The sequence below is a fragment of the Scatophagus argus genome, chromosome 21 (assembly GCF_020382885.2).
Source record: "Scatophagus argus isolate fScaArg1 chromosome 21, fScaArg1.pri, whole genome shotgun sequence".
Classification (NCBI taxonomy): domain Eukaryota; kingdom Metazoa; phylum Chordata; class Actinopteri; family Scatophagidae; genus Scatophagus; species Scatophagus argus.
This window is the reverse complement of record NC_058513.1, coordinates 13,157,490-13,184,888: the sequence shown is the minus strand read 5'-3', so window position 1 is coordinate 13,184,888 and position 27,399 is coordinate 13,157,490. Positions and strand designations below refer to the sequence as shown.

At 39.9% G+C, this 27,399-nt stretch overlaps 5 protein-coding genes across 14 annotated transcripts in view; 1 reads left to right on the top strand and 4 right to left on the bottom strand.

The window, feature by feature from the left end:
* Positions 1-1,384: 1,384 nt before the first annotated feature.
* On the bottom strand, positions 1,385-6,653 carry sar1aa (secretion associated, Ras related GTPase 1Aa). 3 transcript variants are annotated; one of them, XM_046377485.1, is made up of 7 exons: positions 6,517-6,653; positions 5,688-5,760; positions 5,211-5,330; positions 4,862-4,927; positions 3,587-3,690; positions 3,363-3,494; positions 1,385-3,195 (listed from the first exon to the last, which is right to left on the bottom strand). In XM_046377485.1, the coding sequence occupies exons 2-7, from the start codon at positions 5,743-5,745 to the stop codon at positions 3,079-3,081; spliced, it is 597 nt and encodes a 198-aa protein (XP_046233441.1). In that variant the 5' UTR covers positions 5,746-5,760; positions 6,517-6,653; the 3' UTR covers positions 1,385-3,078. The 3 variants fall into 3 exon arrangements, with proteins under 3 accessions (XP_046233441.1, XP_046233439.1, XP_046233440.1); XM_046377483.1 differs by lacking the exon at positions 6,517-6,653 and adding an exon at positions 6,154-6,172; XM_046377484.1 differs by lacking the exon at positions 6,517-6,653 and adding an exon at positions 5,882-6,106.
* A 336-nt stretch (positions 6,654-6,989) lies between these two features.
* ppa1a (inorganic pyrophosphatase 1a) lies at positions 6,990-11,155 on the bottom strand. The gene is made up of 11 exons (XM_046377482.1): positions 10,175-11,155; positions 9,912-9,987; positions 9,160-9,241; positions 8,693-8,812; positions 8,520-8,606; positions 8,303-8,429; positions 8,067-8,194; positions 7,793-7,878; positions 7,395-7,464; positions 7,258-7,297; positions 6,990-7,169 (listed from the first exon to the last, which is right to left on the bottom strand). The coding sequence occupies exons 1-11, from the start codon at positions 10,233-10,235 to the stop codon at positions 7,141-7,143; spliced, it is 906 nt and encodes a 301-aa protein (XP_046233438.1). The 5' UTR covers positions 10,236-11,155; the 3' UTR covers positions 6,990-7,140.
* Positions 11,156-11,280: 125 nt separating this feature from the next.
* On the bottom strand, positions 11,281-13,838 carry lrrc20 (leucine rich repeat containing 20). Of its 4 annotated transcripts, none has more exons than XM_046377486.1 (5): positions 13,721-13,838; positions 12,416-12,506; positions 12,006-12,155; positions 11,707-11,874; positions 11,281-11,614 (listed from the first exon to the last, which is right to left on the bottom strand). In XM_046377486.1, exons 1-5 carry the CDS (start codon positions 13,766-13,768, stop codon positions 11,478-11,480), a joined length of 594 nt encoding a protein of 197 aa, XP_046233442.1. In that variant the 5' UTR covers positions 13,769-13,838; the 3' UTR covers positions 11,281-11,477. The 4 variants fall into 4 exon arrangements, with proteins under 4 accessions (XP_046233442.1, XP_046233446.1, XP_046233443.1 ...); XM_046377490.1 differs by lacking the exon at positions 13,721-13,838 and adding an exon at positions 13,125-13,599; XM_046377487.1 differs by lacking the exon at positions 13,721-13,838 and adding an exon at positions 13,035-13,081.
* A 462-nt stretch (positions 13,839-14,300) lies between these two features.
* Positions 14,301-18,784, bottom strand: ndr2 (nodal-related 2). The gene is made up of 3 exons (XM_046377481.1): positions 18,159-18,784; positions 15,535-16,313; positions 14,301-14,865 (listed from the first exon to the last, which is right to left on the bottom strand). Exons 1-3 carry the CDS (start codon positions 18,421-18,423, stop codon positions 14,713-14,715), a joined length of 1,197 nt encoding a protein of 398 aa, XP_046233437.1. The 5' UTR covers positions 18,424-18,784; the 3' UTR covers positions 14,301-14,712.
* A 560-nt stretch (positions 18,785-19,344) lies between these two features.
* pald1a (phosphatase domain containing paladin 1a) overlaps positions 19,345-27,399 on the top strand; it is a 49,381-nt gene continuing 41,326 nt past the window's right edge. Inside the window, exons 1-2 of one of the 5 annotated variants that reach the window (XM_046378264.1) lie at positions 19,345-19,568; positions 22,952-22,997. Coding sequence is in view for 1 of the 5 variants with exons in the window: in XM_046378262.1 (XP_046234218.1) it covers positions 26,970-27,022 (53 nt within the window). In the remaining 4 variants the exon portion in view is untranslated. Of the gene's footprint in view, positions 19,569-22,584; positions 22,998-23,889; positions 25,390-26,287; positions 27,023-27,399 lie in introns of those variants that run through there. The other 4 variants (XM_046378265.1, XM_046378263.1, XM_046378266.1 and 1 more) reach the window with 4 other exon arrangements.

Below are 27,399 nucleotides of genomic sequence, written 5' to 3'. Positions count from 1 at the left end.
CTTTATGTCGTCTTTAATGCCTCCCAACTATTTCAAAGATGAAAAATATCATCCAGAGAGAAATTAGGTTGAGTTTGTGGTCGCGGTGCTGCCAAGTCACATCTGTATCCTCTTCTGTATAATGAAGTATTTTTGCTGTGATCCTGCTACATAAAGAGAGGGACACTGTGCTTAAGTCTGTGGGGAAATTATATGAATTTGTAAGATAAAGGTAAGTTGATTTACCTCACCCCAGGAAGGTGGTCAGGAGAGGATATGCATCACAGACTGCAGTCCTCAGCTCTTTTCTTTAACCTCAGGAAATCCAAATTTTCGAATTCAGCTCGTGCACTAAAGAGAGATTTTGAGCATAGATGAATTGACACCCCAGCCCACATTACATGGAGTGGTTAAAACACAAGCTGGCTGAGTAAATATGAATATTTTGGAGCACAGAAGTACTTTTTGTGACCTTTGGGTCGCCCACCTGGTTTGTGAAGCACTGATTACTGAGGCTTACTAGAGCTAAGGCCTGTAACTACCGCGATTACAGCTGATTATGTTTAACAAGGCATTAACAAAATACAATTTCATCATCTGGAATCACGGGGCCTGCAGCAGAATAAAACCAGGTGGAAGGTGAAAGCTGCAGTCTCCTCCCAGCTGAGTCTCTAATAGGCAGAAGAGAGGATATTTGCAGGGGATGTTTTGTGCTCAGATGCCACCTCATGCCACCTCATGGAGAGCAAATTACAGCCAAATGACAGATGATTTAATGGCCACAATGTGAAAGACAGCACTGTCAGAGGGCATATGGAGGGCAATTAACAGATCAGTACCAGCTTCCATAAGCAGTAACAAAACATAACTAAGTGCATTCACTTAAGTATTTAAGTACAATTCTTTGCTACTATATACTTCCATTCCACAGTATTTTTAAGGCAAATGTTGTATTTTTTACTCCATGACATTTACTTAATGAGCTAGTAGCTACTTTGCAGATTGCATTCTGTATCAGTGTCAAAGTACTTTGTCAGTAGTGGAAGAAACTGTGCAACATCTTCCTCGAAAATGCAGTAAAGTCTTCCAAAATAGGAACATTCAAGTACAACACTATTTTAAATACGTTAGCTGAGTAAATGTGTCGATACTAGAAGGCTGCAAGTACACGGCCATGCTGGTGGCACTAAGAGGATGCAGTCAGTCACAGAAGGGCCTTGAGCTAAATGCTAAAGCCTAAACGTTAATGTGCCAATGCTAAGCATATTTCTTCAGACGAAACATTAGAGCATCTTCAACATGGTAACAAGTTCTCTTGAGGGGTACATGAATGTGTGAACCAAATTTCTGAACAATTCATCAAAAAAATGGGGTTTAATTGTAGTTAAAATAAAAATGAAACATGGACAGTCAAAAAAAAGCTGTTTTTAATCACATATGTTAGATCAATCTTTATGTGTAGATGTTGTCAGTTAAGTGTCAGCTAAAGGGCAGTTACTGTACAAACATTTACATGTGTATTATACATAATTTACAGGATTCAGCAACTGGTACAGAACACTGTTCAAAGGAAAAGCAGTTTGTTTACATGCACACTACATCTCTGTAAACACTCAAGATTCCCTGTATAAAATCTATGTCATGTTTATGTTTTTTATCTCAGTCACAAATATCCCTGCATGTATTAATAAAGCATTCAAAATGTTACTCTGTAAACATGGGGTGCAGGAAACAGTAGTCAAGTCAAATAACGAAAACACTTCAGTAACCAGATTAAGAACAGAACATTAATTTACAGGTTGAAATTTGACATTTTACGTTTGCACTCTCTCATCTTTTCAGACAGTCAAAAAGTACATCAGCTGCAACACTTCAACCCCGTTGCTCAGTTTACATGCTGATCACATGCCCACGTATTGCTCAGACTCCAGACTAAAGGAATAAATAACAAAAAACAAATTATCAATTAATTTCATTAATGGTTGATTTTAATAAACAGGACTAGATTTATTCTTTCTTACTCATTAATACAGTTGAGTAAGATTGTCCCTGCTACAGTACAGTCAGTCTACTTTATTGCTTCCTGACAGGCAATACGTTATCACAGCCTTCATGACATAATAGAGCAAGGGCAGCCATCGAAAGTCATAAATTTCTGCTTGAACATTTTGTCTTTGAGCCCTTTACTGAATAGCCCAAAGTCAAAGATGATGAAGACTTACTTTGGTCCACCTAACACACTTCAAATTAGTTGCCTTCAACACAACATATAACATGGCTCTGAGTAAAGCCATACTAGTATAAGAAAAGATGCAAAACTAAACAAGCCAATTCCATCAAGACACTGAAAGTGAGAGACGCATTATTCAGAGCACACTCATCAGTGAGCATTTCATTTTTTTCTCTGTTTATTCCATCATCTTTGTATTTATAGTGGGACGTGCTGTCTTTCCTCCTTGTTTGCTTCTGAAGGGGATTTGACGTTATTTTAGCTCAGTGCTCAGCACGAACCATTTCTTTTGTTGAAGTCGAAATCTCTCCCTCCCTGCTAATCCCAAAGTCATTAGCATACATCTTTGGCTATATGCTTTGAAGGCAGTGGCTGCATAACACTATGTTTAATGAAAAACTCAATCTTCTGGATTAAATTTATCTTATTTTAAAGCCTAAACTCGGGCCATCTTAATCCAATGTCAGACAAGCATTAAACTACCCACCAAAATCATCACTGAGACCTTAATTTTCATCACACTCCTCCTAATGAATTCCAATAAGAGCAGTACGTCTACTTCATAATAATTAAACCCACACTAATTTGTATATATCTACATTATTGCATAATTCATGACTACTCATGTTACAGCTTACTTAACTCTCACATTAATAACACAGGCAGCACAGTTCACCATGAACCACTTTTAAAAGTTTGCATAGAAACCTTTAAATCCTGAATAAACGATTAAAGTATTAAAAAGAATATGTTCTTAACAATACTGTTTGAAATGTGGGCTGATTGACACTTTCAAAGAGACAAAGTCTGCCATGCATCATGAAAACGTGTCGATGAAATCCCTTCTGTTTAAGCCTCAGTCCTGCGTGTCAGTCGATGTACTGTGACAACCATCTGAAACCTTCCCCATAGCCTTGTTTTTTCAACACGCTGCACATGAAAATCTCCAGAGGTCGGGCATTCAGCTCCTTCAAAGAGACATTTCCCTGTTGATAACAACACAGATATATGAGAACGATGGCAATCAGGCACCAGGACACAGCAAGAGAGAGAGAGAGAGAGAGAGAGAGAGAGAGAGAGAGAGAGAGAGAGAGAGAGAGAGAGAGTGAGAGTGAGATCATATTATTTCCGAGAATTAAAATGACATGCCTACCTTTCCGGTAACTTGACCATCAAGAGCAAAGGCTCCTCTAAGTCCTCCTTCACTGATGGCCTCAGGGCGGTCAATTTTATTACCCAGCACCAACACTGGTACATTGACTATGGTCTCATCTCCTAGGAGAGCCTAGAAACACAATCATCATTAATCTACAGTTAAAAGACGCCAGTCAATACCGCGAGGTGGAAACAGCTTGGAAGGGTGATGTTTAATCTTACATCGAGTTCAGCCTTGGATTCTGTGAGTCTCTCGTGATCTGCACAGTCTACAAGAAAGACGACACCATTCACAGCTGGCAGGTAGTTCTTCCACACTCTTCGAGCTATGAACAAAGAAAAAAAAACCTGTTTTTCCTCGCAGCAATTCAACAGGATACTGAATGCCCTTCAGTGCTTGGAATGCAGGGGATTCCATCCTTTACTGTCACTGTGTACAATCATAAATCTTCATATAGTGGTATGGTGGCTCACAGGTCCTAATGTCTTTCCATGCATCCCACAGATTTTGGCTAATTAGATCTGTAGTCAGGCTGATGTTGGGTGGAGGTATACTGAGAACTATGTGAAGTCACCAAAACTATTAAGAACAGCAGTAATGAATGTGACATATCTTTCGCTGCACAAAAGGTAGTGGGTCAATATAGCCAGAAAGGCATGCGTCTGACATATTAAAGCTTCTTTTGGCATGCTAAATAATGTAGGAGTATGAGTACTGGAATGCAGGGACTTGTATGTTTTTCCTTAAGAAAAGGTTTAATCAACTAACATAACTGAAAACTCTTGTGTAACAGCTGTAACTTTTTTTAATTGGGCTACAGGACTTCATAAAGCAAATATGAATTGAGAATACTGTGATAATGATTGCTAAACTAACATTTACAGTCATAATGTAACCTAGAGGGGTAGAGTCTGTTCTTTCCTAATGTACATTTTCTGCAGCTCTGGTACAACTTCTGTATTCTGGAACTTCCTGCCTTTAAATTTCAGTTCAGTGCACTTTAGCCTCAGTATTTCCATGTTAGCTGATATAAATTACACGTCAGTGCAGAGACACCATGTGGCAGCCACGAGAACTGCGATCAGTTAACTTGTTTTGGTTTTCTCCAATATGACTGTAGACAGTACAGCTTACTGACAGTGAAGGCAATATCAAAGGATCTGCTTTCTGACAATTGGCAACAGTTGTAACAAATATGTATATTGTGATCTCGCAAACTTATTTCCAGTGAAACAACTTGAACCACTATTTTACAGTGCATTATTACAACCTGTTAATGTGCAACATATCAGTGTAATTTAGAGGTGACACTGTTACAATCTACAGGTTAATCCTATGCTAAATCCTAAGTTATTTTCAGAACACTTTGGGTGATAAATGCACATCCTGCTTTACAACATGATATTTCATCAAAATCTGATATGACAGTGAAAAGCTGTGACAACTGCCTAATTTCTACAGTGTGACCATGCTGGAAAAATGGTGAACGATCTCACCTTGTACATGCCCTCCTAGATCAAATGTAGTGAATGTCATCCCACCGATTGTCAGCTCTTCAGAAGCTTTAAGGAAAAGAAGGGAAAATTCAACAAAGCTGTAAACTACACAGTAACTCACAATACAACACTATCACAACATTTTGCCCAAAAGACAATCAGACCCAAAATGGGTGGAATAACTTTGCCAGATGAAGGAATCAATCACACTGTATTTATTTACCGCATAATAAACTCACATGAATCTACATGCACCAAAACACACTGAGCCTTCAGCTTTTAATATCAAGTCATCTACTTTCTAACATGTCAGCCAATGCAGGATGGAACATGACTGTCTGAATCTTACTTGGATGCAACGTCGGTACATGTTGGCCAAGTCGGTCATCTTTCAACATGTGAAGGAGCGTTGTTTTACCAGCATTGTCCAGACCCAGGAAAACCAGCTTCCCAGACTTTTTATACAGACCTGAAGGAAATATTTCACAAATGTGCCAAAAATGACCATCAAATTTTGTGTTTGAATACCAAGTTCTAGTTGATACATATGCATATACATAAAAGTTTACATGAGTTTAGTCTTGAAGAAATTGGTGCTTTAAACTTTTACTACCATAGCTACACATCAGAAAGAATTCTTCATGATTATAAAGTATTTTGGGATCTGTTTCACATACATATCTAAGCCTTAAATTACCAAAACGCACCATTGTTCAAAGTGAGCAACTTTTTGAAGTACTAGTGGTATTGCTGTTATTGCTAAGTAGAAGACTTTAATACTTTCCCACCCCTTTTAAATCATTACAAAACTGAAGACAGTACTTACCTAAGAACTGTAAAACACTACTAAACCCCCTGTAGATCCAGTCGAATAAAAATGACATCTTGAAGATCTTGGACTGAAACAAGAATAAGGTTACATTACTACCACATACTGTAATAGTGAACTAAAAGGGCATGGCTTGTGACCATGTATTGGATCATGGAATACTCAAATATTTCGGACAAAACATTACACACTTTGACACAATGTAGAAAATGTACCATCGACATCAACATACAGCAAATCCAGTAGTAAGAAGGCTAGGTCAATACAAACACTGGACATTTTTAAACGATGGTGAACTAAATTATATTCACGTGTGCCTTTTCTCGAAAAGTCTAAACGTAGCAAACATACCGTTAACAAATCATCACGCATCATTTAGATCTAACGTAACAAGCATCACAGACTATCCATCAAGGACGCAACAGGTCCAATATTAGATTGAATAATTAGCTGAGCTACCCACATTATTATTTAACAGCGCTCCTTTGTAAAAAAAAATGACAATTAAAAAGACAAGTCTCCGCTTTAAAAACGCTGGAAGCATAAGTATCCAAGTGCCCGTTGGTGCTTGTATCGGTGTGCTCCGATTGCTAATACACCGACACAGTTGTAGCGTTAGATAACGGCTTTGGGCTACTTAGCATTAGCATGTTTGCTAACGTTAAACCGCTGGTACATTCTAGAATCAGATCTCATGTACGTCAGGGCAAAGCTAAAAGGTCCATCGACTGCAAGCAGACTCATTATTAACTCTGCCAACAGAAAATGTGTTTCACTGTGTATTTGTGTCTAAATTATTTTCTAACTTTAACATTAGCTTCCTTACCCCTCTGCACTGCCCAGCAGCCCAGCACTAAGTGGTATCGGTGGTCTCCTTGGAAACGGTCAATCAGAGTTCCGGTTCTTCTTCTTCGTGTTTTAGCCTCCGACGTTTTGCATCGAATGTGTTGCATTAGCGTCCTCATGTTGACGGATGGCGGTCAATGACACACAATCTATGCTGCTACTGGGCTACTTTTTCATCACTGATTTTTTTAACTAACTAATCATTAACTAGTGTATAAAATTTGATAATGAGCTACTCATTAACTAGTGGTTAACTAGTGGTTAGTTACTCGTTCATTCCTGGTAGCAGGTAGCTACTAGCTTCTAAAACATTTGTGTACCTTTTAAAATGTTAGCTCAGCCGCTTTTGATCAATAACGTGTAGTTAGGCTCGTGACTGTGTGTTATGTCAAAATGGAAAAGTTGAAATAAAAGCAGTACAATACACAATAGCCTGGGATTTAGGGGTTTATTGAGATGTTTTGTCAAGCTTAAAGGTTAGGCAGGCAGTTTTCACAACGACAGACATCCAAAAAGAAAAAAAGGTAAGTAAATGTGACCTAAAATTTAATGATGTGTTAAAATCACATGAAGGAAGGAATCAGGTTTTCTGCTCAGGATTTTCTTACTTCTCATAATGGTACCATTTGTCCACTGCAAGGGAAAATATCAAGCATGCAGTTTACATAGTGCAACAATGCTGTGCTGATGCAACAAAACAAAGAAATATATAAGCACCTACCTGAACTTGGAATGGGATCTTCAGCTCCAAAAGCACTTGCCTGTAAGTGTTAGTAAAATCATTAAATGGTATATTACAAATGCACTTTGGCAGTCATGAGGGATACATGTGTGTAGCTTTGGATATTTTGGACTTACAGACTTAACCACAGCCTCTGCATCCCCAGCAGAGCAGCAGAATGGACTATCTGTGACACTGGTGTTCATGCTGATTCAAGAAAGAGATTAAACAAAGGAAAAAATATCACCTTAGAGTATTCCAGCACTATAAGCTCCTCTTAACCAGAAAACTAATAAGGGACCTAGAAAAGCATATGTTCCTATATTTCATCTGCAGTAAGAAGGTATTTAACATTAATTAGTTGATTCACACTCTCTCGTCAGCTCACTGTTGACAGTCACTCTGTGTTTAATTATCTCAAGGATGTTACAGCAGGAAATGTACCACCAAAAGTGTTTTTTAACATCTACCATCCTACAGCCCACTGTTTGCATGATGGAGCATAAGTTGAATTCTGAACATGAATTTATCTCACCAGTTTAACTCGCCAGCGTCTGTCTTCTTAGAAATCAGTGCCTTCCAAAACTCATGGGTGCTCTTGACTGTTTTAATGGCAAAGTCCTGCAAAAAAGTTTTTTTTTCTTTTTTTTACAGTAACCAAAGATAAATTTTACTCATATCCTTTGATCAGAAACTAAAAAACATATCAATAAATAAAGCAGTTATATCAGTAGCCTAGTTTAAAAACATGACTCTTTTTTTAAAAAATACAACACATGTACTCTGAATACAAGCTTAAAAAGGTGTACCCTGTCCTTGAACTCTCCATTGAATGCAAACTGGTTTTCAGGTTTCCCATCTGGGACTTTGTATCTTTTGAACCAATCAACAGTTGCCTCCAGGTATCCAGGTTTAAGTCGTCTTACATCATCAATATCTGCAACAAATCAACAACAAAGGAGAACTTTGAAATTCAGAATAACTAATGTAACTGTTGCCAAGTTTTCCAGCAGTAGCAGCGGCTTCTAATGCACATTATTCATACTGTTAAAGTCGGCGGCTTCAGGGTCTTCATTGTTGATCACAATGACCTTCCAGTCTGTTTCCCCCTCATCGATCAAAGCGAGAGTTCCCAGCACCTTCACTTTGATTATTTCCCCTCGTGAGCACACCTGAGAATCGAAGGCACATTTCTGAAAAAGCTGCAGACAGTTGAGTTATATCTGATTCTTCACAGCCCCTCGTCAGAGATATTTCAGCACCTTATTTCCTATGTCGCATATATCAATAGGATCATTGTCTCCGCAGCATCCTGTGTCGCTGTCCTTGTGGTTGGGGTCTTCCCATGTCTGGGAAAAGAGAAAACACATGCTTGATGTGTCAGAAACATGATCAGATTTTTCTGTTGTTTAAATATCGTTGGAGCAGGACTTGCCTGTGGAATGGCTCCATAATTCCAGATGTAGCCTTTGTGAGGAAACACATTCGCTACATAACGAAGATTCCCCTTCTTCACGTCTTGTTTTAGTGGATTGAGAGGATCTTTGGTGGCAATCTGATAAACGGATGGCGAAAGCACATTTACAAACGGAGGGAGGCACTGACCCATTATGTGGTCACTGTATTATTAAAAATCATAATTGAGTAGAACAAAAAACAAAACAAATTAGCTAAAACCTTATGGGCTGCCTATTTTATTTTCTTATTATTTGATAAAATCTTACTAAGGGGAATTGTGTATCAGATGACATTATACAGAGCCTCATTCCTATATGCATTGAACAAATAGTGACAGTTTCAAACTATGTCTATGACAAAGGTATAGATATGGATCTCTGTAGATTATTTTATACTTTTGAACATGTACCAACGTGATAAATGAACAATAATATGAACCCAGACCTCCATCTTTGCATTTGTCCATCTTGGAACCTCCACAACTGCATGAAAAATATTCTGCAAGATAATCAGAAATACAGTTCTACTGAGGATGTATTCTCTCCCCTGTTTCAAATACATTTCTATGAAACTTCCATGACTATGATATATAACAGTGTCTGAAACACACTGAAATACATTTTATCTATACATTCCTCAAACTTTCCCAATGGGAATAATGGAAAAAGTGATTATGCAAAGGATAAATGACATGGATGCCAAAATAATGCTTTAAAAATGGAGGGACAGGAGCAGTACGTTTTTGGACAAAAGTATTTTTCACATATGACATGTAACATGTACACAATAAACCTATGATATGAACCCTTTTTCACCATAAAACCCAATGTTGTAGTTTCACAGTTTCAGTTTCTGCCAGAGCATAAGGTACAGGCACTAAACTGTCCACTGCTAATTAGTAGCTGGCATTATACTGCTGACGCTCACTTGCAGCCAAAACAGCAACAGCAGCCTTGGGAATACAATTCAAAATGAAAATTAAAAGGAAAAGAAAAAAAACATCACACATCTCATATCTTAGTATTGCATAATGAGGCTAAAACAGCAAAGGAGGTGTACAGTAAGACCAAGAAATGTTATCCACATCTACACACACATCTACAGCCCTGGCAACAAGTGTGTGCACCCAAAAATGTACAAACAACAGCTCTGCATTTTAACTGAAGTCCATTAATGTGCAGCATTAACTGCAACACATGATGCTGACCTCTGCTTCATTTGCGTAGATGGGGATGTCGTGGAATGGAGAGATGTATTCTCCCGCACAGTTTTCTGTGGAGAGGAGTAATACATGTTCTGAGCATAAATTCAACACTGTAATTAGATCCCCCCATGAAGCTCTACGAATAGTTCTCAGAACAGCTCTTAACAGTAGTTATTGCTAGATTGAAAGTTAATCAAGAAACTATGAAAATCCCCTCAAACACTCAAACTCATTCATTCAAAGAGCTGTGCTTACTGAAAAACACCCTGTAGTCCTGGGTGTTTGGCCTTCCCCTCTCCTCAGTGGTAAAGCTCATGTCTGTTGTTGTTGGTCAAACTCGTCCTCTGTGGTCTGTGGACTAAGAAGCTCCGTCTTTGAGACAGCAGGAGCAGACATGCGCACTTCTTAAGGTGAGTGTTAAGAGATCTGTCGGCTTCCTGCATGTGACAACAGGGCTGGTGTAGCTAGTGTGTGGCCACATGACAGGGACATGCTGGCTTCTGCATGTTCCTGTGCAGTTACATTATTGGTATCTGTAGCCAAACGTGTGTAAACAAACCTGTGACACAAGCCAATTTGTTCAGAATTGTAATCAACAGTGAGTTCTTTATTACCACTCCCCCATGGCTGTAATGTTAATTTTCTACCCTCTTGGCATGTGAAGTGATTTGTTTTCCACGTCCATCTTGTAAGCTGTGGCTCTTGAGAGCCCTTTTCAGACAAAAACAGATGGAGCTGACCGGCGTTAGCTGTAAACCAATTAACAAGGCAGGATTAGGTGGCATGCTGTGACTTCTTGCCTCTCAGGTTTCATTGTAGCTATTTGATAACATACTTATGGGCCTATTTTTAGAAAGACTGTATGAAAATGTGACTTAACCTTTTTTCCCCTCTAAATTCGCATGTATTTTGATGGTCATGGGTGGGATTTTATGACAATCTACCTACCCTTATCTTCTAAATTTCTACCATATTTGTCTTCCCCAATCTTCCCCAAGGTTCCCCAATGACAACTTCACATGAGATGATTAGCTTTTGTCTTATATCACTGCAATTGAAATTTTGATGACCTTTTTTGACTATTTTGTTACATTTTTATAATGCAAAGAATAATCACTTATTTAAATTGAAATTAATGGTCAGACACATCAAAAATGAAAATAAACAGCAAATTCATCAAACATTGTTTCAGCTATGAATTTGTCATCCAGTGAAAAATAAAGACAGCATAGTTTCCAGTGTATAATCTTTAATTGAAAAGAAAAGCCTTTTTTGTACTATCAAAAGTAATAAATAAGTCTTAAAACATATCTCAATTGGGACAAAAACATGATTTCAAAAAAAACACCTTGAGCTCTCTGTAACTCAATCAAAGAGGATGCTATCATTGCACAGCTTTATTTTCTTGTTTCTTTCAAACCCACTGTGATATCATCACTTCAGTATCTTCAGGTGTTATGCTTCCTCATCTCTCAGGCACACAGTAGCACCCAATTGAAGTAGTAAAAGGCACACAGCATGCAGTCTGCACATGGGCAAATATAATACATGATATATTTTAGGCCTCTGAGCTTGATAAAATGTCAAAACTGTGGGGAGCCTGCAGTGCAGACTGAGTGTTCGAGTCCAAAGGGTTTGACTTCACGTTTAGCCACTTCAGTGCTGGCATGTCAGACAACTTCTCCAGAGGTATTTCTGCGGAGCAAAATAAAAACAGAGAGTAAATGTAAGCTGAAACCGATATATATATAAAAATATACAAGATTACTTTAATATTGTACCATTACCAGTGATTCTATTTCCCTCCAGGTTAATCCTCTCTAGTGTGGCTATTTCAGTAAGCTTATCAGGGAAGATGGAGAAGCTGTTATCAGCCAGATTGATGCAGGTCAAATGCTCCATTTCTGCCACAGCGTCAGGCAGTTTGGTGAGAACATTACCTCGCAGGTCCAATTCTGCAATATATTTCAACACACAAGTAAAGTATCTGCTCTTTGGTCATCAACATTTGTGAAATCAACTGCACATCACAACACAATCTTTTCTTGAGGACTGAATCCATGAGTCAGTGTGTATTGTCCAATACCTCTCAGCTGAGTGAAGGTTGAAAAAAACTTGCTAGGAAGTGCCTTCATTTCATTGTCAGCCAATGTGATAACCTGGATGTTCTCTGAGACACTCCTCAGGACCTTGAACACACCTTCTGGGAAAGAAATGAGCTTGCAGTTTGACAAGTCTGCAGAGAAGAACAGGATTGTGAGATTAAAATCCATCAACACAACAGGAGAATGATGAATATTTCAAACTAACAAACATTTAGAGTTAAAGTCCTTGTTATCTGGGCAAAAACAAATGTAAGCCTTTGTCACCACCTACTGGCGAAATCTGAAATAGTAGCAACCAGAGTAATAAATCGGGGCTACTCATTCATATGCGGGGAGACTGCAGAAAGAGCAAGTGAGAAACAGAGAGAAAGATGTGTGACAGGAGTCTTACCCAAACTATCTTTCCTCTCCTCTACGGTTGCGTTAATCCTGCGGGCCACATTGGCGACTGCCTCGGCCATTTTTTCCTGCTGTAACTGTTCCTGTGGGAGGTCATGCTACATTACACTACACATACTTTTTTCTTAACAAGATGTATGACAGTCAAATGGTAATTGCAGTAACTAATAACGACATTATATCACAGCAGACGTAACCAGCTTAACATTTAGAGGCGTTTATGTTGGTAACAACACAGGAATCCAGTGCAAAATAGCCCATTTAAAGCCTCTATTCAAAGTTTTCAAAAGTAAACAACAAGAACAAAAAGTGAACCTAACACAACATAGTTCTCTGTAATCACTGATGGAATAAGCACTATGTTTAAGTACAATAAAAGACATTTTTTTAAAAAAAATGACGTTTGAAAACCTCCGGGGCGTGAACATAGTCAAACGCGAGTACCTAAAAACTGCAAATTATGTATATTTTGGTTGGCTTAAAAACCGAAAATGACACATAATGTCAATAATATTTACTATAGCAAATGAAGAGCATTTACCATGAGGTTAAAATCATAGAAACACATACAATGAAGCATAAATTAAAATAAAAGAAACATATGACCTGACCCCATAATGCGAACACAAACGCACCCCCCATGTAGCCATTAGCTCATTACTGATTAATTAAAACCAAGCCAAGCCAAGCAGGCCACTTACCCAAACACGAAGCTTCGGAGCCTGACAGCTGCCAGCTAGCTAACGTTAGCAACAGCAGCTCAACCACAGTGAAATTTGGTAAGTGTGTATTTTTAGCCACGGAGAGGGCAATTCACCTGACTGTTGGCGCTGTTCGTGTAAAAAAGACCCACTAAGCAACACCACATAGTAACGTTAAACACACAAGGCAAAAGTCGCTGCTGTTGCTTAGCCACAGTAAATAAGGCACATGCTAGGCTATTAGCAAACAGCCGGCTAGGACATAACTGAACAACCAATTCATGGGCGTCAGCCCTGCGCTTTCAAGTTGCAGACGACGTAGATGCCCATAATGGACTTTGAAAGCAGTAAAAAGCTATAAGTGCACTTATTAAGTAGTAGTAGGTATTATTACTAAAGCATTACGTTTCACTCGGCCTGTATTTAGTGGCAGTGTGTTACTTTAACCAACCATAACGAGAATTTTCCCTATCTAAATTCTTCTTTTTAAGACCTAAAAACCTAACTTTTAAAGGCTGGACATTTTAAAGGATATTAAGGATATGGACACAACGGTTTTCCCGAGACTGACGATGGAAAGCTGAATGTTGTCTTACCTGTGAGTCCTGGTCAACTATTCCCAGTTTGACCAATGGCATGGTCATGGCTCTGTCAAATTCCCGGTTAGTCAGTGTATTTTCAAAGGATTTGAATTCAATAAGCTCCCTGGCTTCAAAAGAATAGAACTTAGTTTACCATTGTCACAACTAGCTGCCACTTTACAGTATTTGCTGGAGATCTCTCTACTGTTATGCTGTGGCCATGACTCAGTGCGGATGAATGAAATGCTCTAAAACTAGAAAAGTCCACCTGTTTTGGTGTGCCAGTTCCTTTGTGTCACACACAGTCGTTCCAGTCGTACCAGTGAGCTAAGGGATGGGATGTATTGCTGTCTGTGGATGCGTTTGCAAGAGTGTGTTTTATGACAGCGAACGAAACCACAGCAGCGTGAAATACTCTGAAGTTGGCATTTTGATTTAAATATTTGATCTAACAAAAATCTCACAAGACAATAAGTGAAGTTGGATGCAGTTATCAGCTGCCTGTTATGTAAGTCCTATACTCATATGCCAGAAAAGTATAAGTAATTAAACACATCAAAATACACAACCAGTGCAATGTAAATAAATACATCTCTTTTATTATTTACAATAAATATACATTTAATTAACAGTTACACAAATGGTAGTGTACAATAAAAACAGTGCTGTATTATTGCCATTTCACGTTTACACTGATGAAATTTATAAGGGAATTAACATTTCGTTGTGACAGCTGCACACAGCTGGAAGGCTGGATGATGTCGTTGAGTTTGTATTTCGGCACGTCTTAAAATAACAATGTTCTCCTTACAAACCAGAGATCACATCCCAAATTACAACCGTATCTCTGCACATATATCAGCTACAATCTCACAGTGCACAGTGACAAATATCAAAGAGCTTTTGTCCTTCTGGCTAAGTGTCAGAAATGGTTTGCTTCTGCACAGCATTGCTGTGCTGTTACACTGCCCAGAAACATGGGCCATGTTTTGAGGTGGTTGCAGCTGTCACTGGCAGCCACATTCATCCACAATCATGTCCTCGTGATGTCGCAGGAGCATTTCCCCGTTCTCGTAGTACAGCATGCTTAGCGGGCTCATTTTGGTTGGGGCACAGCAGGGTGATCCTACTCTGTCAGGGTGATAATGTTTCAGTAAACTCTGCAAAAGGAAGAAACAAAACAGGATGGAGTTAGATAGATAATTGCAGTCAAGTTCAGACAGATGACTTCAGTTGTTCAAGGTTAGTATTAGTGAAGGTTTTCTGATGCTTTTGTGATTTTAAAGGGGTGGACTAACTAATACTTTCTATTGTCGATAAATCTAATGATTATTTTCTACTGGAGGTTTTTTGTTTTTTTGCTCAGCTTTAATGTATGTTTTAAAAGCACTGTATGTCATTTTTGCTGCTAGGCATCATGGGATCACAAAAGTTGTGGTCTTCATTACTGTTAAACAACAACCATTGCCGATGTAAATCTGTATCTGATATGACTCAGGGAGAAATGCTCACAGTTCAGTTTAACATCAGATATGACAAAGAAAAACATCAAATGCTCACATGTGTGAATTGCAACCAGTAAATGCTGGCATTAAAACCATTAATTATCCAAATTCTTATCTGCTATTCTAATCTGCAATATTTTTTGCCGATTGGCTAATTGATTAAACCACCTTTTAAACCACAAACAGTTGGAACTATACTCTTCTTTTTTATTGTCACAAAAAGGGGGAAAAGGTGTCAATATAAGCAACACTGATGTGCATCTACTGAATCTGCGATACTTTCTAATTCACAATAACATTATAGATAGATAGATAATCTCTTACCTGCATGTAAGCATGATTTGTTGGATTTAGATCTTCTCCCAGGGGTCCTGGGCAGGAACCCTCACAGCGGTAGGCATTATATCTTTTAGGAAAGATGATCCAGGACCCCCAGCCAATTTGATTAAAGTCTACATGCAGGTCGACTCTGCGACAGAGAGGTTTCTCACTCCCTTTTTTGGACACCTGTGGGCTTCGCACAGTTTGTTCCCTCTGGCCCCGTTTGCTCCTGCGCTTCTTCGGCCAGCGAGCCTTTTTGATTTCAGTAGGGGACAAAAACTTGGATTGTTCAGCTGTAAGGAGTAAGCTTGCTTTGGCCTTTGAGTTTTCATCAGAACCAGTGTGTGAGAAGACAACCAACAAGGCCCGGTCACTCACGTCCTGCTCTCTTCTCACCACATAGAGAGGCTGATCAGGAACTGACAGGCCCCTCTTTGTCTTTACCGCTTTCCTTCTTCTCGACACTCTTTTGTATCGAATTCTCGCTGTTGATTTTTCCCTGAGCCAGCTCAAGAGAGGACTTGTCATGTTGAATACTTTCCAGCTCTCTGATGAAGTGACCAGCGATGATTCAGTGAGCAGCCCCACCAGCTGCTGCTCCTGGCAGCCCTTGTCCGTATGGCACGGCTGGCCATGTTGGTGATAGACCTCCACAGTGATGTTGGAAGCGCTCTTTGTCCGTGGAAGGCGGATTCTCAGCTCTGCCGCCTGGATCTGCTTGTCAGCCAGCAGGGCATAAAGGTCAAAGGTCACAGTCCAGCGCCTCTGTCTGTACATCAGACCTAATGTGGTGAAGAGAGAAAGATTGGAGTAATTGGAGTGTACACAATATCAGACAGCTTATCATTAGTGGACATGATGCTAAAATAAGTATAAATATTAAACTTGTGATTAGCTGTATAACAGCACACATGAATGTGCCAGTGAGCTGTGCAGACAAAACAGAGTTCACCCGTTGTAGACCAAACATGCATGTCTTCTGTTTGAAACTCTACTTAAATTGAAGTAAATTTGCTCATCTCCTTAAGTGATTTAAGACCTGCTCTGTGAAACAGTATTTAATCTTAAATCAGGACATATGTTACAGCAGTGTCTTCTTAAATAAGTCTTTTTATATCAACCTAATAGGTAACTTGTAGACACGTGTCAGTATATATTGCGAAACAATAGAAAATTGTCAGCCATTAGAAAGTTTTCTATACTGATAATTGCACAGCAGTCGTCCTTTTAATATATCTGGTCATATTAGACCATTGTGGGCAGCATAAGCAGTTATTTAATTTACTGCATCTGTTTCTGAATGTACTTTATCACACTGAATATGGTCATTTAACAGTACAAATCTATACTGTGGTGTATTTTAAAAAAATCTATATAGCCCATGAATGCATCTTGATATTGCAGTAAAATATTTCTTTCAAAATACTATTATGTGTACATTAATAACTGAAATTGGGCCAATTCAAATTGAAATTAGCCAATCTGCACATTGGCCATTACTGTGCGTTACTCCAGAAACAGTCCATCTGTTTTTATTATCATATCCAACGTTAACACTGTTGACTCTGCATGGTGACATTACTTTGATACGTCTGCATTAAATGTAATTGCGGTATTGATTTATGTTCGGTCTTTTGCTGGTCCAACCAGAGCTTTTTGTTTGACAAAGTCCGCTGCATGGAGAATCATAAAAACACAATATAACTCTCTTAAATAACTTCTGCTATGAACGCATGATCAATGCTTGCATTGACGGAGACTGAAGCAAATCAAAGCTGCATGTACGGCCTCTTAAAAATAATCCTGTCATTGTTTCAGTGTAGTCCAACATGTGCTGCGCCCTCATCTGTAATGGGAGGGTCATTGTGATTCAATGAACAGGTGTGGTTCAAATTAATCTAAAGGATTAAAGCATTTTAAACATTTAACGTTTTTTTTGTCCAGTGCATCGGCCTGTTTAGCTGGACTGTTGATCTAAAGCGCAAAGCACCCTCGCTATTAATCCACTCAAACCAAACACCGAGCCGAAACCAATCATTTAACACATCCCTGCCTCTCCTGGCTTCTGCATATCCTCACTCAAACAAATAGGTAGCAACTCTAACACCTAGTAGCGATGTGGAATTGGATTCAGCAGCAGGGAGGGTCGTCCTCTTGTTGGCTGCTTGTGCCATTAAATCCCCAGCTCTAATCTAATCAAGTCAAGTGTGAAAGAAAGAACTAAGGGAAGTTGTTGATTTGACCTAACAAGAGATTTGTATAGGGGGGATGTCTGGCGAGATATCTAATCAACATCACCTATTTAAGAAAAAAGAGGTTTGCTTTGAGAATTAGACAGAAAACCCGGCCTTTTCACACGCTGATCCCCGCATGGTTATTCACCCCCTGAGCGGGATGTGGATTGAAACCCTCTGAGCTCGTCTGGGACGCAGCGTTGACAGGACAACACCAAAAAAATAGAGAAGAAGTCTGACTTTGATCACAGGTACAACACATCAAGGAATACAGACATTATCCCCCCGTGGTTTAAACATTTTCCATCCACTTGTTTCCCCTCACGCTGATTTATGGCCCAAATCATAGCTCCACCGTTGGGAAAAAAAAGAAAAAACTGAACCAAGGCTTACTTTTAGCGACCACACTCTTCACGGTGTCTGCTTGCTTTGCGACATCCCGCTCCATAATATCCACAGGCCTGGAAAAGTTCGACTTGAAGTTCCTGTAGAGATGCATCATGTAGGTTGGCAGGTGGTAGCCGGTTGATCGGTCCATCACGGAAAAACGGTGCATCGACCTCATGTAAACTCCATCTCCGCTTTTTTGAAGCCCCTGAGCCAGCAGCGCGAGCAGAGATGCGTGCAGCGCAAAAGCCAGGAGTCCCAGTGAACGCATGTTTTGGGCCGGTTAATGACAAATTCCTCTACTGGGAGATTAGAGGTGTCTTATATACTCTCACCCACCCCCTTTCATGTTTAACAAGTAGCTGAGAACATTAAAGGAAATTGACATGCGTCCTCAAGACTTGTTACCTGACAGCTCATCATCCATTCAGTTGGTAATGAGGCGCCTGGGTGCGTGTTTACAAGGGGCGCAACTTTTTGTTTGCGCCATGTTCTTCTGGGGCTTCTGCAGCCTGATTCCCCATCCTTGAATTAATTGTTTCAGCTATTTGACTTACACTAATTGTTAGGCTTTCCCATAGTGTAATGCAGTCTGGTGAATAGGCTACCATCGAACCACTGGTCTGCGGAGCTTGTTAGAGACTAATGAAACATTAACATTCAACACTGTGTTTAATGAATATCCTGTTATCAGGATTATTATTAATAACGTTTATAGCATTTTTATCTTAAACACGTATTGCGTAACTGTATGTGAATTTAGGGCTTCGCAAAGGGATATTAGGATTAAAGATGAAAACTGAGATAAAAAGAAGCCCACCACAAAATAAGATTATTATTGACACAAGTAGGCTTGATCTGAACAGGAAACAGCAAACTTTCTTTATGTGTTTATCACATTTTAATTTCTCGAAATTCACTTACCATATGCATACACTTCCTGTGAGGTTTTATAGCTTTTACATGGCCAACTTTCAGTGACTTTGGCTTTTCATTTTATTATTATTATTATTATTATTATTTCTATAATGCTAACAGTCATGCTATATACTGGTCAACTGATATTTGCATAATAACATAAAATATTTCAGCTATGGACACATGGTCACAAAGCTCGCTCACTAATTCTTAAATGAAGGTTTGCACGTAATTATTGTCAGACCAGCAGAGACCGTACGGCGATGACCGCACACTGCGCATGCGCTCTCAGTCTTTATTCACATAGCGAAATCCTTTTCCTCGTAAATTTCCCGAGAAAGGACACAAAAAAAAATCAATGGATGTTTTTTTCCCCCCAGCTGTATAGGCAGAAAGCAGTGCCAGGCGGCTACATCCCCCGGAGCGGACACACCGACCTCTGAAAACATGTTTTCCTGAGAGCCGGACGATTTTTTTCACCTACTCTGCACTGAAATGGTGAGTAGCTTTAAAGTTTACGGCTGTTGCTGCGCGAGCTACGGCAGCCTAAAAGTTAACGTTCAAGACGCTATTGAATGCTAAGACTCTTAACAGCTTCTGAATGCCTCGATTGATTGTGCATTACGCGTGTTTGCAGCCGAGCTCTTTGAAGGACGGAGGATATTTTCAGGATGTGTTTGTGTGCTTGATGGGGCATACGTGCATGTGCTTGGCACCCCCCACACACTCTCCATGCCTGCACTGCATTGTGCCACAGCATCGAGCTGCAGTGATGAATAGTCAAGTGTGGGGTGAACGACGACCTGCACTTGGCGCTCATTATCAGGCAAATAGATTTTTTAGATTAATGTCCAATTGTGCTTTAATTTGCTTTAAATACACATGCATTTTCTCACATTTAGGCTACTGTGACGTGCAACCTCGAGTGAATGTATGACAAAAACATTTGTGAAGAATACAGTAGGCCTACACTTCAACGCCTCCTTAAGCAGCTTTTTAAAATAGTTGAACCTGCTTGGGCCACCTTGAATGTGTTTTTCATATACTGTAAAGTAGCCACTGCCATACATTGAACCCAAACTTATTTAAACTCAGAGGTCCATTTACTAGCTTTTTACTGAAGAAAACTAAAAGATGCTACTGAAAGCTCCAAATCACTAGCAGGTTGACTTTTGAACATTGCCACCAGATGTTAAAAAAACATATGATATGTCAGCTGGCGGGCATAAGAAGAACCTTGAATCTGCAATAATTGTTTTGTTTTTTTGCTATGCAGTCACATTTATGTACAAGTTTTGTTAGAACATTTAGAACAATTAAAGCACATGACAGATTTTTTTCATATTCTGAACTGCCTGTAGACATGATCAGCCTCCATGTTCCTTCTTCCTATTAGGTCTAATGTAAAGCATGAGAAGTCCAAAGACGAAGCACGTGATGCATGCTTTGATGTATTGCAGTCCTGGCCTTTGTTTGAGTTGGCTCCTGCAGCTGGGATCTCCTCTGCTCATATCACTTTACCTTTGCATCCCCGGGGGAAGACAGAAACTGGCAGCTGAGAGTGCAGATCAAACTGCGAACATCACAATTAATCAAGAGTGAGAGCGTGAAACTACCTGATGAATAGACACCTGGATCATAAATGATTGAGCTGTTTATTCTTGGATTATCTTGATAAGAGGAATAACAGAATAGAAACACTACTCCTCCCAGGCCTAACCTGAAAGGTTGTTGATTTTGTGTTATGAAATGTTGTTATAGCCTTTGCTTTATTATAAATTATTTATGGTTGTAAGGATGTTAGTTGGGAAGTGATTAATTCAAAACATGGGTCCAGTTTGGTTTGGGGTTTCTCTGGGTAAGTTTAACCAATATAAAAACCAAGGTTTGCTTCAGAAAATAGGAGAAATAGTTTGTTTTTCTTTGTTAGGATGTCTGATTGCTCTGATTCGTTTTTTGCAGCCTTTGAAGAATCCATTAAATTGTGCCAGTTTATTGTATAAACACCTGTTTGATATAGTTGTCATGTGAACAAGAGGAAATCTTGTGGACTTGCCTGAGTGCAGTGGATTGTTTTTAACACAAGGTGTCATATTTGAGTGAATATCTAATAGTGCCTCTGAGTGTCATTTCATTTTCCCGCGAGCATTAATAACTTGAGAGCAAAAACTCGATTTGACGCTGGTTTCTCCATACTCTCAGGAGTTGAACTGTGGCTCAGGTGAAATATTTTCCTCTGCTATCTCCTCCTTTCCTGTTGCTGTTATAGGGCTTTTAATAAATTGCCTTTTTGGGGGTTAGACAGACACCAGACCTGAGAAAGGATTTATACAAGACAGGTGATGTTAACCGTATGTTCCTTTTTCCATTGGGGACATTTAGCAAAGAGGAAGTTTTTCTTAGTCTGCCACAGAACATCCTCTTACTCCAAATAGTGTTCCGCTTAATCAACATCTATTTTTAAAAAAAATGGATGGAAATCAACCCGTCAGAGCACTAAATGTTTCATTTTCAGGTTTTTTTGTCCATTTATTTCATTTAAATTCTCAGTGGCACCCAGTAGGCAACTGATATTTGGTTTTGGGATTACAAAATCACCCCGTGATGAAAGAAACCACGTATGTGATTGCTTACTGACTGGATTGATTCACTTGTGTACTGAGGTTTTTTGGGCCATGGGAAACTTTTGTTTTGCATTCATCGTGTTGCAAGAACATCAGAGTCTCAGCCTGTGCTGCTGCAGGAAGGAAGGAACAGGTGTGGCAGCAGTAGATTTTTCGTCTATATCTCGAAAACCGCTCACCACTTTCACAAATAAGCATAATTTGGACATTCTCTTGTGACGGACTGTTGATTACACATACTTTTGTAAGATAATATTCTCTATGGCGGCCGCCGGGTAGATAAGCTTGATGTTGTTGACCGTTTTGGAGTCATAGTTGTTGTCAGGTATTCTGAACGCTACTGGCTTTGTTCATGCTTCATGCAGCCCACAGGATGAAATGGGACACTTGGTGCACAATGAGTTGGTTTGACCTCAGGGTTACGACTACAAGAGGTAGAGCACACAGCCCTTTGCAGCTGAACCTCAAGCTTAAATCTAAGTATTTGCCCAGCTGTAAGCCTGTTTGCCTTCAACATGGCATGTGTTAACCGCTAATGAATGGAGTAATTATAGCATCGTAGTGAATTAGGCTTACGTGGTGTCATCTGTGTGCAGTTGTTGCTGATTGTCAGCCCTCCGGCAGGTCTACGTTATGTCGGTGAGGGTTAATGGCTGGCTTATTGTCATAAGTTTAATAAGTGAAGGTTTAATTTATGTGCTTGGAACAGTTTTTAAAAGGTCTGCCATGTGTGGGAGGCATTGTGCTACCAGGAGGCTTTGGTAGTGATTGGATGGAGTGAATGATGAGTAAGCCTCTCTGGGTCCGCCTCCACATCCTCTTTACACATCCCCACACACACAAACACACACACACACACACACACACACACACACATCCCAGCATGCATGAACAGCCTTGCACCTCATGCACATGGGATGCATACAAAAAAGTAACAAATAACCAGCAGTGTGCTCCACACTGTCATCCGTATTAACCTCAGTCTGAGCGCTGTGTCCCCCCCTTCCCCTCTGCGCAGTGCCTGTCTGGGATGTGTCCACACACATTCACTGACTTGCTTTATGAGGACGCCTTAATGATGCGCGACTGCCGCCTGCAGTAGTGTGATCAGCAGGCAGAAACAGATTGCCTCACAGATCAGAGAGAGAGAGATGCCAGTGAGGATGTCTGACTGAGACCGGTGCCGCTGCCTGCTGTCACTTTGGTTATTTTTAACCGCTTGTTTTCTATTTCTTTTTTTCCCATTGTATTCCTCAGAGACTCGTGCACCTCTCGGATGGTGGACTGATCAGCTGAATGTCAGGTATAGTTGTGATACTTTACATTCTCTGTGTTATGGTACTTTAGACCTGTTTCAGGCTTGTGGTCTCTAGACATGTCATCAGTATGTCTCTGAGTCATCCAAAAGGAAGCATGTTGTTGTCTGAATGTCATTTCACATGATTATTGTAATTTTTATCTTAAGCTGTCACAGAATGTAAATACCTTTGCGGAGAGATATTCTTTGCTTTAACACGTACACATAACTACATGGACTACATTGTTTTTGGCATGTGATGCCTGGTCTCCCCTGAAGTGTTTATCAGCTCTCATTCTTTTAACAGAGGACCAGCGCCTGTTTGACAGGATTCTGGCTTCCCACAGCAAATTAGAAAATGCAGCTGTTCAGTCTGAATGTGTTTGTTTACCATTTCAGTCTGAGTGGCAAGTGAAACGAAACATGCTAACAAACTGGTGCCCGTTGCAGAGGTTGTCCAAGTGTTTGACAATAGAAATGCTGTCATTTGGCCTGCTGGTGCTGACAAAATATTGTGGTCAGACGCTGGGGTTTCCAAAAAATGAAAGCCACATTGCTGCAGCCTTAAAATCATAGGCAGATAAAATTGCCATCTTGAAATGAAAGAAATTACAGGCAGTGTTTTAAAAATAGATTTGCACACCCTTTTTAGCAGCTCAGTGTCAAGCTGTGATGAAAGCAAGAATGTAGAAGGCTAAAGGTTACTCATGTGATTTATGTCATATTAGCTACAGTAGCATAGTTTGGTCTCACTCATGGGATCCAAGTAAATTTGCTGTTTTTACTAGGAAAACATGCTTTTCAGTGTGCTGTTTTCTAGTCCTTTTGTGCACTTTTAATTTGCAGCTCGAAAGCTATTTGGGGTAGTTTGATCAGATTTGGAAATTGCGTCCTTCCGTCTTGCCACAGTCTCTTTCTGAACAGTCTGTTGGGTGATTTATTTTGGACAAAAACAAACATGGGAGCTGTAAGTAGACACAAACTCACAATGAGGTCTTTGGAACAGTTGAAGGGAAAACAAAAAAGATTTTCTGCAGAGGAAGCCCTGAGCTCATTTCCGTGCAACACTGATATTTAGCTCAGGAACTAGCAATGTCCTGTGGAATCACGCCTGCATGTAACCCCTAACCTCATTGGTGAAATATGTGTACAGCTGCAGGGAGGAAGTTTCAAAGAGTACAACTAAGCATTTCCTGTCAAGGTGTGCTTACACTTCCTCTGCCTAGGGGGTGTGACTGTTTTGTATTGAATGGTTTGGTGGTCTAGTATCCTGTGATGAGTAAGACACTGTGGGACATTGTATTAGATTGGGTTAGATTACACCAAACCTTCAGTTGGCATACATTAACAGAGGTTTTTGTGCAATGCTGGATTGTCTTTTGCACATTCCTGCATATGATGCTGTCAGAAGCATATTGATAAACGTGGCACTGCCTTAGAAGTGATGTTGTATTCATATAATTCTGTTGCTTTCATGTGGTTTTTGTGCAGACAGCAGGCTTTCAGTCTTAACATTGGCAGACTGAATGATTGGCCTCCTTGGAGACCAGAAATGCCCAGGATCTTTGAATAAGATGAGCAGTGGTGCCAAGTAAGCAAGTCGCATTGAATTGTGACTTTTCTTGTGGTTATTGCTACCACACTTGCGGCACTCTTCTCCTTCTTGATATGGGAAGTTGTGTTAGATGATCTCTCAAAGCCTCACAAAGTGATACCCATCTCTCTTGAACCCCTGCATCTCTTGTGAATGAAGAGTGCTCTGCATCCTTCCTCGGGGCCACCAACAGATGCATCCTGCAGCTGCACGCTCCTTCCTGTCTGCGCTCAGACCCTTTTGTCAGAAGACGTTGCTACATTCAAAGTTGGGACATCGACTGAATTTTAATGGGGCAGCCCTGAATGGAGCAATACTGGCAGGCTGGGAGGAGGCTCCAGATTCCATGGTCCTGATTCTTACTGTGCAATCAGTGAATTTAAATATTAGTACCTTTGACTTATTTGACCAGTTGCTCATGGCGAAGCTGGTAGTGTCATAGAGAAACACACAAAGGTGAATTGAGGATCTCATATTGTTTTTTTTATTTATATTGTTGTTGCCTGAGGAAATCTGAGTTTGTCTTGTCATTATATTTGCCTTGTGAGCAGTGTGACACTGCTCTGGCTGACATGTGGGATAAACAGCCTCTCTGATGAGATGCCTTGATTGGATCTCCAGGAGGATGTTTATGGCTGAGAGCTATTTCTACTCAGGCCTCCGCCCCAGCTGCCTGCCCGCCAAACCAGGCCTGCCCAGACTGAAATCAGTGCGGCTGACGAGCTGAGCTTGTATCTGACAGGAACTTCCGTATCAAAGTGCATATGCACCATGGTCTCGCAGCAGAGGTGACAGACTGTTAAGGTAAGACAGAGGGAGGGTTTTTGATGTGTGCTGCAGCGTTAATAAGGTCATGTTTCCTCTGGAGGAATGTAAAACTGAAGCTTGTGTCAGTAACTGTCATTTAGCCTCCTTTAACACTCGCATGTTTTACAAATAGCAGCACCATATGGGATAAGATATAAGTTCTTGTGTGGATGAGGATAAAGGGAGAATATGTTGTTAGTGTTTTATAGCCTTCGACTGAGCCACATAGGAACATGCATATTACCATGCATGACTGTGGTGGTGGGTAAAGGAAACCTACTGATTAAATGTCCTTAAAGTGGCAGAGATTGAAAGAGGTTTGCTACGAAAATGCGTTTTACTGTGAGCAAAGCACAAACTGTAAGCTCTGTTTTCAGTCCAAATAGGAAGTCAAGGAAGAGGAGTGCAGAAGATCTTGTATATCTATCATGTTTCATGTTACACCTACAACTTTTTTATTTTTATTTTTTTTTTTTTTTTACTATTACAGAAGACACTATGTCCAGAACTGTTTATTTATTTGCTTTTTTTAACTATTATCTTAGCTCAGGTTAAGTTAGTCTTATCTATATGGCCCAAAATCACACATCACAAATTAGTCTCAAAGGGCTTGGCAATCTGTACAGCATGCAACAAACCTCTATCATTAGACCATCGGTTTGGGTGAGGAAAAGCTCCCCAAACATACTGTTTTAATAAGAACAAAGAAGAAACTTGAAGAAAAGCAGCTTATGTTGGGTTCCTCTTCCAGAACAGGCACACATGTCATTGAAGTCTTCTGTACAGCGTAGACAATTAGTGTATCTTCATTCACCTGGTTTTATATTGTGGAAATCACAAAAAATACAGAAATGCTACATATTATATCTTTAAGGAGAAAGGTTTTTTGTTTGGAGTTTGACTCGCACTCTTTCAATTATGTTATGTAGCGTCTGCTTCTTTTGCAATGATTTGGTGCCACTGATCTCTTATTGTGATCTGTCCAACTCCTAATATTTGTATATCAGTAGTGGATGGAAACATGCATGGAAACATTCTATTCACATTTTCTTTTGTAGATTTTTTGGAATTTCTGCCAAAATTTGAGCTAAATTTGTATGGAAAATTGAGTAGTAGTCCAAACCCATAACTCAAAGAGATGACTTTGTATAGTTTGTTAGGCCAAAAACCAAAAAATGACTTGTACTCAAGTTCAGTTATCATTCCTTATATCATTCCTTTGTACTGCCCTCTATACAGTGCAAGACTCAACTGTCGTCTTTATGCGCAGCCTGTCCCTGTGAAAGGGAGCTGAACTTTTGCCATCTGGCTGCCAGATGTACCATTCCTTTCCCCGTCCCTTCCGTAGAGACTTCAGTCTCTAGCAGGAATCTACTCCCCAACATCATATAGGACGTGGACTAGGCAGTCGCTGTCTGAAAGCTCAAACTCCTCAAGGTTTTCACCCAGTGCCAAGCAGCCAGGCACTTTGTGCTCCTGCGAGGGGTGTTTCCCATTGACTGGGGGTGGGCAAGGGGATCTAAAAGAGGAAGATTTCTTTTTGGATGTAATGCCAAGTTCTCACACTCTTTTGGACCATGGCGGAACACAGGCAGCAAAGAAAGGGATCAGATCGCGCCTCATCTCACACGTAAGATGTCAGATTTTTGTGGATTAGTGAAGTGCGAAGGATTTTTGTTGTTTTTCTTGTGATAGACACAAATTTGTGACAACAGAGATGCTTTTGGTATGTGGTGAGGACATAAATAGATTTGGGCAGCTGGAGCACAGGAGTCTTGGCTTCCTTTTATGGAACCTGGGAAGAAATCCTGGCACTTTTTACTCTGCAGTTACTTCATAGCATTTCTTAAAATATCCAAGTCAAGTTATTCAAGTCAAGCTGTAAAAACATTTTAGGTTTTGTATTTTGTAACCAAGCTAGCAGACAAAGTAATAAGTCAAGATTTTGTAGTATTCCCCCGTTTGTGCTTGTGTGAAGAGACTTTCCGCACTGAATAAAAAAGGTCT